The 16,942-nt window shown below is 38.1% G+C and overlaps 1 protein-coding gene across 1 annotated transcript in view; it reads right to left on the bottom strand.

Moving 5' to 3' along the window:
* aqp3b (aquaporin 3b) overlaps nt 1–16,242 on the bottom strand; it is a 34,694-nt gene extending 18,452 nt beyond the window's left edge. The window contains exon 1 of the mRNA XM_053687624.1: nt 16,141–16,242. Within this exon, the coding sequence (XP_053543599.1) occupies nt 16,141–16,227 (87 nt within the window). The 5' untranslated portion in view covers nt 16,228–16,242. The remainder of the gene's footprint in view (nt 1–16,140) is intronic.
* Nucleotides 16,243–16,942: the final 700 nt, after the last annotated feature.

The raw sequence follows: 16,942 nt of genomic DNA, 5'->3' as shown, positions 1-16,942 counted from the left end.
TATTTACGTAGCATACACAAAGGCAATTCAAATGGCTTTACATAACTAAAATAACCTATAATAAAAGAACATAACGTTGGAAATACATTACAAGACTTACATTAGATATATAATTAATTAAAAAGCAGTGCAAATTGTCGTCAGGAAGTGCTTAAGTATGGATAAAAACAAGGCATGATAAAAGAGATGTGTGTTTTACGTCTGGAGTTTAAGACGGTTCAATTTGCGGTATGTCTGAGATCTTGTAGCTGGTTCAAGCTTTGGAAATGGAGTACTTGGAAACCGAGTACCACTGCGTACCGTATCACCTATTCTTATATTTCGCCCTGTGTTTCCACTACACACTTCAGGTGAAGGAAGGCAAGATTTGCCCTGTATTTGGAATACGTAGTGATCCAGACATACTCTGACACTACGAGCATAACTGGAATCTTTCATGGAAAAGCTCTTGGTTAACAGGTGTGCAAATCCAGCTCTGCCACTGGAGGACAACCAACGTCTTAACTTCAGGGTTTATCGTTCTTGGAAACCCTAGGAGTCCTTATCAATTTCGGAATGGAGTCTTGTACAGCAATTCCTGACATTCAGCAGATGTTTCACAGCTCCTCAGCCCGAGAAACGCATGACTAACGCTACTTCCTGTGTTTTCACAACCACCAGCTTGTTGATTACCACATACAGGTCCAGGTTGTTGGCAATCATCTCTCATTAGCTGAGGCAATTCTCGTTAGCTGAGGCGAGGAGTGGACAGCTGTGGAGGGAGAAAGTGATTTTTTTGCTGCTCGAGTAAGACAGTGTGTTGAATGACACTTCTATGTTGATGGTAGCCTTAAGTATTTTCCCACTGTAACAGAAGCCATTGATGTGCTCAGAACAGGAACTTTTCCAACAAAAGATCTGGTCAACGGCCTACACGATCTTGATTCTGGAAAGGATGTGAGCACAAACTCGGATTTTACTTGTATGAGACTTATGATGCATTTGATCTTTGCTCCATCAACCAAAAACGTATAGGGAGGTCATGTAAATAGCAAACACTGGGGTGCAATCGTCACATGCACAGGCATACAAGCTAGACAAAATAGAGGTTACTGACTTAGTAGACAGGTTCGATTTCATGAGCGCGCTCAGATGCTTCATATGCTGTCAGAGGAGCAGCAAAACAGGGGATCCAACTGTGAAACCAACTCTGTGGGAGCCATCAAAGAACTTAAAACCACAGCCAAGAGATGCACTAACCACCCACATTCCTCTCATATAGGTGGCAACTGTGAGCAAATGTTTGGTTTTGCATGCCAAATGCGTGATTCATCTGCAACTTAGGCCTGTGAAACTAATTCCTGTAGTCCTGTGAACATTCATTAATTCATCTCGAGTTACCACTTTATCCTGATCAGGGTCATGGCAGATCTATAGCCTGTGCCAGGATCACTAGGGATGGGATGGAAATACATCCTGATTAGAATGCCAGTCCATTGCAAGGCACCATGCACACAAACATTCACCAAATCACTCACACCTATGGACAATCCTGTAAACAACATTATTTTTCTTGACTTAGCAAAGTTGAGCTGAAGTGCCACACCAAGGTCTTTCAACTGCTGCATGCTGCCAAATCGAAAGGCCATTGAGAGTTACTATATAATCATAAAGCTGACTTCTAGCAAATGTTCCTTCGTTCTTGTCAGAATTGAGAAGGAGGGACTCGGAATCCAGTCCTTTATACATTCGTTAGCATTAAGTTGGAGTCTGTCATCTGGCATTTTATAGTGTTTATAGCTGGAAACCATCGCAAGTAGAAATATATATATATATATATATATATATATATATATATATATATATATATATATATATATATATATATATATATATATTGTATCTGTGTGACGGATGCTTGGGTAGTGTAGACTGCGAAATAAATCATATCTTAGCAAGTAAAAATGTCTCGATAATTGGAAAATGCTTCTAATAATTCTTATTATGAGATGAATACCGTATAAGTCAAATATAAGATTATTCAGCGTGTTTTTTGATGTTTTTCCTTCTCTCTAATTTCAAGATTGACATTTTCTTAAATGCACATCTTATTCTATTGGCGGATATTTCAGCTTCTTTCTAGAAATAAATGCTTAAAATGACCAATTAAAACAAGACTGATTCAAACTTGAAATTAGTAAACAAAATGCATAGAGATAGATTAAAAGTGTAATCTTGTAATAGGGAATACTAGATAAATTGGACTATATATACGAGATATTTTCACTTCGCGGGTTGTTTGTTTTTGCAGTATATTTTCAGTTATTAGGTTTATATGAGTAATTAATCGTTTGTCTGTTTTCTCGCTCATGCTTTTCGAGCTCAGTGTTAGACTGATTTCACTATAATGGTTAAGACGTTGGACTACTGATCGTAAGGTTGTACGTTCAAATACCAAACACCGCCAAGCTTCCACTGTTGGGCCCTCGAGTAAGGCCCTTAACCCTCGAACGCTCAGTTGTATAAATGTAAGTCGTTCTAGATAAGCGCGTCAGGCTAATGCCAGAAATGTGCCGTATTTTTGATGGCAAACTGCCACAGTGTTTCAGCGTGCACAGTGGGCTTTGATAGAGTATTATTACTAACAGGCAGTCTCAAACGGTTATTTAATAATTTTAAAAAATTTATTAGAGACACAAGCGGAGCATATTTCACAGATTGCTCATACAAATGGCCATGCTGTATAATTCCCTATTAAGTGAAAGCCTCACACAGTAAGTTTAATAAGTAAACACGCATAACATGTACATTCATTTGAAATTCCTATTCTCTTGCACACTACGCCATGCTATAAATAATTAACCGTCAGCCGGTTAATATAGGCCACGTAAAGCTGAAATAGCGACAAGAATTCACACTATTCGGAGGAACTAGAAGCGTTTGTGTGAAGTGCGCGCAAGTGAAATGAAACGTGTGTGAGTGAAGTGCGAAGTGGATGTAACTAGGGCGAAAACAACAACAACAACAACAACAAAAAGCAATGATGTGCTCAACTAGCACAACAAGAGAAGGAAATTCAGTGTGCTCTGGAATTGTGTATTTATGTTTTCCACGTGGGTGTTGAAGCCAGAGGCGAGGAGGTGAGCTGACAACTGCGTCACCTGAATGACCAGAATTTTATCTTTGTGAAGTCCAAATCATTTTTTTTCCCTCTCTCTCCATGTTTATCTTTGACACTTTGAGGCAAGCATCTAAAGTTAAAATGGAAAAGAATTCCACTCTAGTTTTATACTTTAAATGGCTGAGTGAAGACCCTTAGTTTGTGAGTTCAATAGGTACGCATCTTATTAATGACTAATAACAATGTTTTTCTCGCATTAGGGTTAGCTGTCGGAGTTGTGTGCTTAGTGCCTTAGTGCCCGTTATCTATTATTTCAGATAATAAATAAAGTTCTGACATTTGTTGGCTTTGGCTGGATTTGTCCCAAATATTTAACAGAGTTTCTGAAAGAAAATGCTAATCATGCTAAAAATGCAGGTTTCATGTCCATATGAAATGCTAGGAGGGATCAAATGGCGAAACACTTCAGACTTCTGCGTAGTCTGGCTGTGTATTAAAATGGAACTGAAATCGAAATGCATATGAACGAATTAAAACTACAGTCTGTCCTAAGAAGTTTCTCGATAGACCTTTTATTTATCTGAACGCTCATACGGTATGTGTGTATCGTCTGTAAGCTATCAAGTCGGTTTACAAATCCATAGCGAGTCGGTTCACAAATGACGCCTGCAGGTTTATTGTGTGTTTAAACCAAACATGATGATAGATATATTTTCTGTAACGTATCGCTGGAGGTCAGTGTTTTTTTGTTTTGCTTTTAATACAAACAATGCACGTCTTAAAAAATGCACAATTCTTTTAATCCTTCACCCGAAACGAAACATAATTAAAGCCTGGCCGAGGGCAGAGGGACACGCGGGAAATTCGAAGCCTGGTAAGGCTCTGTATGTTTCGAGTGCAACACACCCAAAACAGGATCTGATAAAACGACACACTTCACGTTAAATCTTACAACGTTACTCTTAAGTTCTCCTAATTTTATTCATCGAAAAATAAATAAATAAAATCCCATACATTTTAATGTCACCCATGCAGACACCGATGGTTACTTTCGCAACAACTTTTACAAAATGGGCTGTCACCCTGAACAACCATTCCCATAGATAACATTTAAGTAGCCTCTGTACTAAAATAGAAAGACTTTTATTACAGGTAAGGGTAGGAATTAAAGCAATAAATAATTACTTTATTAGGTATGGTAAAGAATGTCACAATTTCCAACATTAATTAATGGGGAAGAATTTGGAAAGACATTATGAAAGACATATGTCCCAGTCCCCTGACTTGAAACCAATAGAAAAACTGAAGAGGAGAGTCCACCAGCGTGGACCTCGAAATTTTGAAGGATCTGGAGAGATTCTGTACGGAGGAACGCTCTCAGATCCCTCGCCATGTATTCTCCGACCTCATCAGGCGCTATAGGAGAAGACTCAGAGCTGTTATCTCGGCGAAGGGAGGCAGCGATAGGGTGCCAATAATTGTTGCAAATCTATATTTAACAAAGATTTTTTTTTTTTTTCGGGGAAACCCGTGTTTTGTTAGCAGTTGTTTGATCTCCATGAGAGCCGAGTATTTTGGGAATTTTTTTTTTAGCAAAAGATCAGAAGGTTCAACAATAAAGACAATTTTTCACAGCCTTCTTTGCTCATATTTACCAAGGGTGCCAATATTAGTGGACGGCACTGTGTCTCAAGGTGTAACACCTTACATTAATCATGACGTTTACTGCAATATTTATGATATTTCTTTTGATACATTTCATTGCCAACGATTTATAAACATTTGAATGGCTGCCGTTTTCGTAGAGTAACCCACAGAATGAGTTTTCTGAGCCCTGATTAATGCATACTACATCGTTACTCTGTGGCTTTGGAAGATGATCCTATAAGAGAAAGAGTGAATGAATGATTGGCTGAAAGATGGAAAAAAGAACATGAGAAAGAAACAGTGGATTCTTTTTTTCATTCTCGCCATCCATCTGTGTTTTTGTTGTCACCATCAGTCCAGCAGCTGTTTCCACGGCTACCAGAGAAATGCAAGGAAAGTAGAAACGAAAAAAAAAAAAAAAACCCAAAAAAGAAAATCAGCACTCATCCGTAGGCTCCATTACATATTAGTTATAAAGTGATAGATGAGAATTTATGTGTGCTTATGTGTGTGTGGTTGTGCTTTCTCCTGTGCTAATGCACTGTTTATTATCTAAAATAATATATGATATTAAATTCCTTATTATAACACGAGAACACAGACACATCGCTTTTAGTAATAACAAAATGATTGATATATATATATATATATACATATATGTTTGTAATAACTAGATTATTATATCTAAAACAACTATGTTAACTAGTTTTATAATATTATATATATATATATATATATATATATATATATATATATATATATATATATATATATACACAAACACACACACACACACACACACACACACACACAATATACTATATGCTGTGTATTAAGCCTTATAGTGCTAGCATCGTTTTATAATAATTTTATTCCTGTAACACCAAACACAAATTGAGATTCTCTGATGGTTGGCGTGCCGTCTATAATCTTATTTCAAAGCAAATAAGCCAAAAACAATGTGTTTAGGCTTCTTGCACAATTTGACCAGTTGTATAATCTATGGGTCATTTATTTATTCATTCATTTATTTATTTATTTAGTTATTTATTTATTTTTACCTCAGCAGGACAAAAGGATTAATTGATGTGGCTCTGAATGTAAAGGCTAAGCTAAATTCCTTAAGCTAAATTGGTACTTAGAGATGCTGAGTAAAGATTCTGTATTGACACGGAGTTTGTGTGTGTGTGTGTGTGTGTGTGTTTTTTTAATCTTAGTGGAGATAGGTGGTCTAGATGTCTAAACATTCCCTGACAGATCTTTGATTGCTACCTGAACATAGACGCTGCCCTGGTCGATACGAGGCACTGAGATTAACATCCTGATTTAATTAACCTGGATATTTTGAATCTAATCAATAGACAGGAGAGAGGGTTTTAACAGTAAAATAAACAAAGCTCATAGTGATTAGCAGCTGATATTGATTTGCTTCAAGAAGCACAGCTGCAACGTGCCCCATTGTTTACCCAAGGAGGATTTGTGGGTATTAGTGAAATGCTTGTGCTTGTTCGTTTACAGTACCAAGTAAAGAGTGAATTACAAAAGGCGGAACAAAGTTAAAGAGGATACTAATGACATACTTATAGGCTATATAACTTCCTGTCTCTATCTGACTAACTAATTGGATTTTTTAAAAAATTATTATTATTATTATTATTATTATTATTATTATTATTATTATTATTATTATTATTATTATTTTATTTTTATTTTTTTTTACCACCAATTGCCGTAGTTCAGCTCATTCAAGTTCATTACAATTTCCAATGGGAGTTCCCCTCTAAGTGTGTGAGAGTGAGAGTGAGTATGTAAGGCAGCTGGAGGGATTTTGGAGTGAATGAATTAGGACAGAACCAGTGAATCATTGTCAACTTTGCTCTGACCTCCCCTGGTGCCTGCTGGGAAAAAAGTGTCAGCAGATTCGTTCTTCCTTGACTCCCACTATCTGTTCCCATCTTTCAACCCAGCACAAAAGAATATGATAAGGGCTGCACGGAAATGAAATGAGTAGAATGTTCCCACGGAAACCCAATTTTAATGGGATTCTAATTGCAACCAATTATTTTGGAGTGTGAGGATGGAAATTTTTTTTTTTTAGTGAGCCACCATTATAATGCTAATATATATATATATATATATATATATATATATATATATATATATATATATATATATATATATATATATATATAATAAAATATATAATATAATATAATTTAAAATATACTTAAAAAATATATAAAATGGTAAAAAAATAACAAAAACAAACAAACAAAAAAACATTCACAGACCGAAGAAAGTCTGAAATAAAAGTCTCTCTTTTTTTTTGTATTTCCAGTTTAAAAAAAGAGGGGGGGGGGGGGGGGGGGGGGGCAAAACATAGGGCAGACAGCATGACATCCTATATGCCTACATATTATTGCTTATCTTTAATTAATTCCACAATCTAAAGCATTATAGGTGATCAAAAGGGGAAAGATGATAAATAGACAAAGATCAGCAACATGACATTAACCTCATAAGTAGAAAGGGTTGGTATTGCACTCTACACAGTGACAAATGTGGACGTAAATAGTCTAAGTCTAATTAGACACATATGTGCTAATGAACAGGGCGTGAAGTTTAGTAGAGTGCAGAAGCACCTATGCGAGAGGGGAATTGGAATGGGGTGTTAATGTTAATGCATACTAATTAAACCTCCAGCAGCATTTATGAACACAATATTTTACTTGATGTAGTGTTCACCCCCTTTTGAACCACATTTTGTAATGTTACACCGGGAATAAATAAATAAATAAATAAACAAACAAAAGTTGCATGAGGGTATACTCTTAAACCCCCAAGTTAGTTCTAGTGCAAAGATTCGCCATCAGAATTCACATAATTAGTTGAATGTGATCGACCTGTGCGCAGTTAAAGTGTTTTGTGAGCTCAGTATAAATACCCCTGATAGTGTAAACCCCAGAATTTGTTAGAAACTACATATGAAGTCTCATATGTAGTTTACCCAAAGGCCTGTTGGAGGCTCAGCAAAAAAAAAAAAAAAAAAAAAAAATGGAAAAGGGTTCAATGGTTTGATGAGAGCAAAATAAATTTGTTTTGGCCTCGACACAAAGTGTAATGTTTGGAGTAAAACCAAAACTTCTCGTCAGTCTGAGAACAACATCCCCACAGTGAAGCACGGTTATGGTAGCATCGTGTTGTAAGGATGCCGAATACAGGGCAGTCCTAGATAAAAACCTGTCCAAGTCTGCAAGAGAGTGTAGACTAGGGCAGACTTTCACCTTCAAACAGGACTATGGCCCTAAGCATACTGCCATAGCTACACTGGAGTGGCTCAAAAGCAAGAACCTGAATGTTTTAGAATGGCCAATCAAACCCAAACCTCAATGTATTGGGAATCTTTGAGAAAAAAAAAAAAAAGAAGACATGAAAATTGTTGTTTACTATTGCTACTTGAGCAATTTTGCCAAGCGGAACAGGCAAAACTAGAGGTGAGGGGTGAATACTTACGCAACCATTACATGACTGTTTTCTTGAATGAATCTTTGTGTCACAATAATTGTTGTTGTTGTTTTTTTTTTTGACAAAAATGGTAAACATCCTATTTCATTACAATTCAATTGCAGATTATAACATTACAAAATGTGGAGTGATGTTCAGTTGGGGTGAATACATATTCAAGGCACGGAATTTGTTATTTAATCAAACATGTAGAAGATCTTTGTGAAAATGTCATTGAAACCTGAATATCCTATTCAGACTCCATGGGCTTTAATTGTTTCAAATTGTTAATTTTATTCAAATGGTAACAGAGGAGTAATTAACACGAGCATTTATTGTTATCTGTAATGACTCAGTTGGTAACATGGTGATGTTAAGAATCATACTTTATAGACTCTAATATGTTGAACCTATATTTACAGGTTTATTTATAGGTCAAAATGTGTGTGTGCATGGTGCACTGTGATAGACTGGCCTCCCATTTAGGGTGCATTCCATCCACGCGCCTAGTGTTGCCAGAACAGGCTCTAGATCCACCCGTCTCTTTTCTATAAAGATCCTGGACGGATTCAATGATTACATCATGCATTCTCTTTTCATGTGGCTAAGCCACAAAATCATTTTTTTTTCCATAAGTAAAAGCTAAGCAGACCCTGTAAGTACCTGCTTGTACTGCATTAGCAATTGTTCTTATTCCCTGGCCATTTAAAGAGAGAATCATTCTTTTCTCTTCAAGTGTTCAAGTGCAAGAATAATTCTGCTTTCTACATGCATTGGCTCAATCACACAGCCCTGACATAAGTTTTCAGAGTGCTTGACCCTTATTAAACAACACCATTGGCACACATGCTTCGAATGAAGTACATTTATTTGGCTTCACACACACACACACACACAGCTTTATTTCATATGATGTCTTAGAATTTGCCTTACACACAGAATGTATAAAAGTGACTAGACACGACAACATCTCCATGGGACATCTCTCACACACTTAGATACGATCACATGTGGGACCTGGTCACTTGGAAAAGGGGACACATTTTGTTCCTCCGAAATAATAGTACACCTGGCCTCATTACACTGTTCGTTTGAAATGGAAATGATCAAAAAGAGTGCTCTGACCCTGCTTAACATGACACGTGAGGGTAGGAACAGGCAAGATCGAGGAGCAAGGAACAGGCTTCTGTGTCACCTAATGTAGAATCTGGACTCACTGTTCGTTCTTCTATGATAGATACGAGTCTCTCTTTCAAACTATACAGGATGCCCGTCCACACTATATACTGTGTGTACCTAATCTGATATGGAATCCACAGCCTCGTGTATCAAAGTGTGCAGACATGTTCTAAATCTGTGTAGGAAAACGGTCATTTATTAAATGTGTTTGCATACAGCAGTACGCAGTGAACGATGATAAGTCTTGTACATGCTACAGTGCTTTACTCATGAGCGACCAGACACATTTATTTAAAAGAAACGGCTGCAAATAGCTATAGATGGCAAACGACATCCATTTAAATGGACCCAACTGTTATTGCAGACTCTATGGGAAAGGATTTAAGGAAATTTACTGACAATATGGTGGAGATAATGTACATCACATGAAGTAGTCAACAACAAAATACACTTTCGTTCATTTACTGGTAGTTTGTATAAGACAAGAACGATATACACCGAACAGCCATTACGTTTACCCACTGAGAGGTGACGTGAATAACATTGATTATCTCGTTACAGTGGCACCTGTGAAGGGGTGGGATATATCTGAGGGATATTTGGGATCTGAGTGACTTTGACAAGGGCCAAATTGCGATGGCTAGGCGACGGGGTCAGAGCATCTCCAAAACGGCAGGTCTTGTGGGGTGCTCACCGATGCGGGCGCGTGGGGAGTGTCCGGTCTGATCCAACAGAAGAGCTACTGAAGCGCAAAGGACCGAAAACGATGAACTATTCTGTGGGATGTGCTGGACAGACGAGTCCGATCCGTAGAGGCCTCAGCACACAAATTACAGGACGTAACGGATCTGCTGCTCATGTCTTCATGCCAGATACCACGGAACACCTTCAGAGGTATTGCGGAGGCCATGCCTCGACAGATCGAAGCTGTTTTGGCAGTACAAGGGGAACCTACAGAAGATTACGCAGGTGGTTTTAATGTTATGGCTCTTTGGTGCAGTTTTTTTTTTTTTTTTAATGCTGTCACTTGTGGTTATAACTGTGGTGGAGGCAAAGAACAAAATGATTTGATTAGAATGGGATGTCTAGAATATCAGCCCGTAAAATAGACATTAGTATCACAGAAGACAGACCAAATATCGTTTTCCTCTCGGTGGTAGAACAGAAATTTTTTTAGCTATTTTCTTGGTGAAAATTCAATTCTGTCGACCGCAGAAAAGGCTGGATGTATCTTTAATATGCTGTTTTACGCTATGCGATATGTCTATTGTTGTTTGTCACTGGGATTTGTGTTAACTAGCTTGGTTAGTTTTGATTGTTGTCGGTGCTTCTGACTACAGCCTGGTTGCTTTCCGTAACCTTCTCTGGAGTCCTGTTTGTTACAGAACACGTAACATTTGGATCCAGTGGTTGTATGGGACTTACCATACAACCTACCATGGTAGTCTTCCATGGCCAAAAGCTCTAGCAAATCTCAACCACTTCAGAAGAACTCATCTGTCACTCATCTGTCTCCTGATTCAAACACAAACCTGGAAGTATGGATGCAAAGCCTCACATTCTCAATACTTTCCAGACCTCATTGAGCCGGAAAGTTGTTTTAAGAGGCAATAGCAGCAGTTGAGCATCAATACGGTATTTCCCAACGGCCGTTAAAATGAGCACCCTACCGGTAATCACGAACATCACGGACGAGTCCTTCCTACGAAAACGGTTTCCTTCTTGATCACAAAATCCCCCTCGAATTCAAACAAAACAAGACATCCCTTGACTAGCAACACATAACCCTTTCATATCGTGGAAAGACAGTACGTTAACCTCAGGCCGGCCTCATTGTCATGGCACATGTATCCCCTTTCTAAGCTGTACAACCAAACTAGACATGCAAATGTCCCACATATTCATTGCTAAGGTTTGCGGTAAAACAAAAGCAGCAGAACTGCCTCCTTATCACCCACTGCACACATCCATTGACCACACACCTGGAGCATTGAGTGGATGAGGAGGAGTGAATAAATCTCTGAAGCAGCACAAATCCGTATATGAGCAGCGAAATGACAAAAGCCGACTGACAGCAGACATTATCCTCAGCTATGCCCGAAACTGCCTTCAAGTCCGAGGAGTATGTGAATCAAATTCAGCACAAAATCTATACACCGTAGACGGTGTACAACAGGTAGTATATAAAACATATTCCAGACCTCTCACTGCTATAAAATATCCATATTGACCTGGATTGTTTGATTTGATTGACCTGCACACTCAGTGGGGTATTTAAAGTAAATAAAGCAAAGTGGTTTGAGAAGGCTATTCCCCTTCAGACTTGTCCTCAGACCACTTACACAAATCTAAGGGGTGAATTCATCGTTTTGAGTCATTTCTACAGTAGCACAGGTTCTAACCCTTCTTAGAGGTCGATCGCTTGGGACTGATACTTTCCTTTCTATTACGATAACATTTTAGCATCATTTATAAGTAACGTAACTTCACATTACCTTTGGGAAATGAACAGAGCACTTATAGGTGTTTGTTAGCCTTTCTGCTAGCTCAGACGTCCTATCCATGCTCGGACATTTTACTTTGCTAGTAATACGTGCCTTATTATAACCCGGATTCACATCGGATGCATCATGTCATGGGATGCATCAGGCATCAAATCAACCCCTCGGTCAATCCATATCAGACATGTCTCACGTGTGTTTCTCTAGAAGCAAATGACAGGGAAAAGGAACAACGCGGAATTACTGAAAAATCTTAGCATCGTTTACGAGTAGATGAATTTACTGCAATTCAAGCGGCGCAAACTCCCATTTACTAATTACACTCACCTGTTAATCATTACCTCCTTTTCTGTGTAAACATCCCTCGGTTTTTAACAGTTTGCCGTGGTTTGCTATACACAATTATATAATAATTAAACGCAATAAGAAGATGTGAGAATCTGCTGAATATTTCACTGCACTAACTGCATAGCTACTTAAAAGTTTTTGTCAAACTGTCAAACATCGAGGGTGCTAATACAATGGAATGGATGTAAAACACCCATAAACCAAAGGAAGTGGTAGAGCTGTTTGCCCTCGAGCCTTCATTACTAAGATTGTTTTGTCTGTAGCAGTCTGCCAACTGTAATTACAAAGCCATTCAGCTACAAACGTGATATGGGACAGTGGGACGGTGAATAACTCTTATATTTGTGTCTATTTAGTTTCACCGTGTAGGTTTAAGAATACGTGTCATAAGCGGCGTCCCAAATGACGTACTATACGTCATGCACTTACACTATGCACTATGTACTCCACTGTCTACTGTGTGAATTTTAGAAGGGTAGTATTGTCTCAAATGGAACACTACTTTTTTTTTTTCCTAATCGGAAGAATGAGCACTCTCTCAGTCAATGGCAAATGACGTCAAAGCTAAGTTTTTTTTTTTTTTTTTTTTTTACTGTTTATGTCAAAGTTACCTTTTACCATTCGTAAGATATGTCTTGTCCACGGGAGTGTCGAGCTATAGTTTTACATTTCACGAACATGCCTGTGACGTTGCCGATGTGGATCGAGATGCTTTGTAGAATGTAATTACATGAGGTCTTGATTTGATGCGTGACATGCGATGCTTGACGTTACGCGTCTAGTCTAGTGACCTTTAGACCATGTTTTGCAAATATCTGTCATTACCTGCCGAAATATGTAGGTGCTAGGTGTAGTTCATGTTCGTGTTGTTTTTGTTGTATGTGTGCATGGATAAGCTATACAACCTTTACTGCTTCCTGATAAGAAAACATTAAAAAAAAAAAAAAATTGCAGTTCTGTAATTTTAGTTTAGTGTTGTTACACTTTTGGCTGTTTAATTTTTCCATGTATATCATCGTGTTCTTTGTTCTTTTTCCCTTTTTTTTTTTAAGGGAAAATTCTCTCTTTTCATTATGACCTAGAATAGGACAAATAACTTGAATAGCCTGTCCTGGCTTTGCTGAACATTTAAACACTTAACAGATTTGTGCACTTTTTAAAAAGGGGGCTGATGACATCACTAATGAGCTCTTTCTGCTGCATTGATTGTCGTCCTGTGGTCTAAATGAGGATGCAGATGCTTAATCTACAGTGCTTATGCGTGAAGGCAACTAAAGAGGAGGAAAGGAAGGAAAAAAAGAAGAAAACAGAAATAGAGACAAAGAGAGATGTGAAACAGGTAGAGAGAATTTGAGAGACAGAAAGATGAGTGCTAAACAGGAAGTAGAAGGACATAGTATAAGATTATTATTATTATTATTATTATTTTTATTATTATGCTCTGCCTCTATTATTTATTTATTTATTTATTTATTTTGACATTTGACAGCATTTAGCACTGTGATAAAGCTATTATTACCTTTCCTCATTTCTTCTAAGTAAAGTTTAATTACAGTGTCATTTATTTTTGACCTCCCATGTGTGTATGAAAGAAAGAAAGAGAGAGTGGAGAACAATGTGTGTCTGTGTGTGTGTGTGTGAGAGAGGGAGAGAAAGAGAGAGAGAGAAGGAGAAAGAGGAAGAGAGAGAGAGAAAGTGGGTTCGTGTTACATTAAAAACTTCTTATCTCATGCTATGTGACACGATAGTCGATAGGAAAAGGCATTTATGGTTATTTAATCTCTGCCTCGACTCACCATCTCTCAAATCTGCATCATTTGATCTGCTCTCTGCACATCTCTTCTCCTTCTCTCTACATCTATCTCCCTTTCTCCCCATCTTTTTCCGCGTTGCCCCCCCCCCCCACCCCCACCCGTCGGCTCTTTTCTTGGTATCAGTAATTTAATTTTTCTTTGTTCTCTCACTCTCTCTTCTGATCCACTACTACTTGGCATTACAAATTATTACCATCTATTTAGCCGTTTCATCTACTGGATAGCTCCAATATCTCTCAGTATATTGGCCAACCACTGATTCGTATTATTCCTCTATGTTGTGTCTAAATGTTTCTTCTTCTTCTTCTTCTTTTTTAGTAAATAATTGTCTTTTTTAAATTTAATTTAAGTTGTCGCATGCTGGTGGCATTCCTCAGTCACACCATCCCCCGGTTTGCATGTTCACCTCCCATGACTATGCCGATTGTCGACAGAACCCCTGGGCTCTTCAGCTTCCTCGTCAAAACTGAGGAGGCCATGCCAAGTCCATCTAGGGTGTTTTCCCAATGTTCCCGCAATCTACGAGACTCTGAACAAGATAAAAACGGTTATTGAATGAATTAATTTGTTGATTTGCTTGTTTAGTTATTTATTTATTTATTTATTTATTAAAACTTTGAAATGTTTATAGATATCAAATTAAGAATAAATTATATTTCTACACTGGTTCCCAGACTCTACTAATGGGTAAGAGCAAATATTAAAAGGAGTTATATCAAGGAAATATGTCTTCTTTTGCTAAATGAATTCTCAAACCACTACTGCGATGTTCTAGGGCATTCTTTTCAAATACAGAGTTGTACACTGTAAAGTATTGCATTTTCTAATTTAATATGGATATTTTCATATAAATTAGTTTAAATCCAGTACATTGAGAAGTGAGAAGAAAGGAAAAGAGTGACATATTCCAGGAAGGAGTGTCATCTCTGCAGGTGATGGGTTATGATGGGTTATTGAGATGAGTTGGATATAGACGTGTGGATAATTTCAGAGACAGAACAAAAAAAAAAAAAAATGCCATTAAAACCCCATGGGGCAATTTGCCCTAATCTTTATAATGACACATAATTTATTGTTTTAGAACTTTAAAAAAAAAATTCAAATCCATAAACTGATCTCTATGTGTCTGTGCTATTATGCTTTTAAAAAGCATGCCCCTGTCTAATGTAATTACCTTCCAAGGTAACACCCACATGGCCTTGTCTCTGCAAAAACGGCACAAATTAGACTGTAATGGACTTCTGCTTCCTTTTGGTTCATCATAATATGACATTACTTTTATCTAACTATGATAAATCGAAAAGCCTCAAATCCCTGTACTGTTCCTCTGTCTTTTTGTAGGAACCTGCCAAAGCTTTGGCAGGAAATTTGAGCAGTGAGATTTCCCCACTGTGCCGGTGGATCTGTGGTTGACCATAGGACTAAGCATGGGTTCGACTGGCCTTAGCTAATTGATGGTTAATGATCGGTAATGGTTCCGCCCTTGGTTGTCTTTTGGCTGGGTTTATTTTTTAAAGCATAGTTAATGTGGTTCAGTTATGAGTGTTTTAATCAACTTGTACTTATAATTCAGTGTTAGTGCTTGCTAGACACTAGGGGTTAAACGGACACTTAGCAAAAGTTCTGCATGCTGTGACCTTACAACCAGCGGCGTTAGCTGGACTGTTAATCATCTGGGGCTGAGCCCAGATTCTTCTCCATGCATTTTGTTCCAGCTCAGCTAGTAGCCTAAGTGTTGTTTTAAGCTGAGGTAACTTAGCTGTCAATGTATGACATGATCAGAAAAAGTTGGATTCATCATAAAACTTGCCTCGGTCATCATAAAAGTGCCTTGTCACTGTTTGTAGGACTACCAGACGGATAAAATATACCGTGAAGCTTTTCTAACTAGGCTAGTTTGGTGTCGCTAGCCATGGGGAGGCACAGCTAAGCTATCACTGTATGGGTTTAGCTGCTACAGTGCCATAATACAGTGTACATTATCTTTCCTTACGCTCTGCTCATATCATGTTGACGTAAACTGGAACTCATATAGATATTTACACACCTTGTTTTCCTGCTCAGCATCAGACGATGTTACTGTTTCAGTTTCATCCCATTTACTGGTTAAAAAAAAAGAGAGGCATATATCCATTTTCCCTCACACTGACTGTGAGTTAGCGTTTGGAAGAATTGAGAGATCGTCAGCCGATAAGACACGAGTGTTTCCACGTATTTTCCTGTAAACCCTGTCTGACTGGTCTCGCCTCCGTTCACTGAAGATATAAAATGACAACACCGCCTTCTTCTTTTACTGACGTTCAGTTACGTAGTGACAAACCGCTCCAAGTGGAGAGTTATTCGGGGCTAAAGAAAAAATCTTCAGGGCTACAGCCCTGAATGCCCGGTCCAGGTTGCGCCCCTGCTTACAACCCTCTATTCCAGACATAATTCAACTTTCAAATTTTTTTTATTAGCATTTCTAATAAAACTAGTTTTTCCAGTGGGTTTTCCATAGCATGCCCCACAATGGATGGCTCACACGAAGGACCAGTCAGATTGCTGGGCCTCAACCAGAGTTATATTAAAAACAAATGCGCATGCACCTCAGGCAGACAATTACTAGTAAGTGGAAATGGAGAGATCGTAAATGGCGACCATAACATTTGTTAAGGTTCGTTTTCCCACTCTTTGCAGGTGAGGTGTAGACTAGAGCCTAGTGTTAATCCATTGGCCCACATAGAGCATTTATCTCCCATTGCACCTATATGAAAGCACTAGAATCAGCTGCACAGTTGGAAGCAGAAACACACTTTCCCTTTAGCAGCATTTTCATGTCATGAAATTCCCCCTCTGGGGTTTTACTTGCT

Source organism: Ictalurus punctatus, chromosome 18 (assembly GCF_001660625.3).
Source record: "Ictalurus punctatus breed USDA103 chromosome 18, Coco_2.0, whole genome shotgun sequence".
Taxonomy (NCBI): domain Eukaryota; kingdom Metazoa; phylum Chordata; class Actinopteri; order Siluriformes; family Ictaluridae; genus Ictalurus; species Ictalurus punctatus.
The sequence above is the reverse complement of the archived record's forward strand: the minus strand, read 5'-3'. Positions and strand labels throughout refer to the sequence as shown.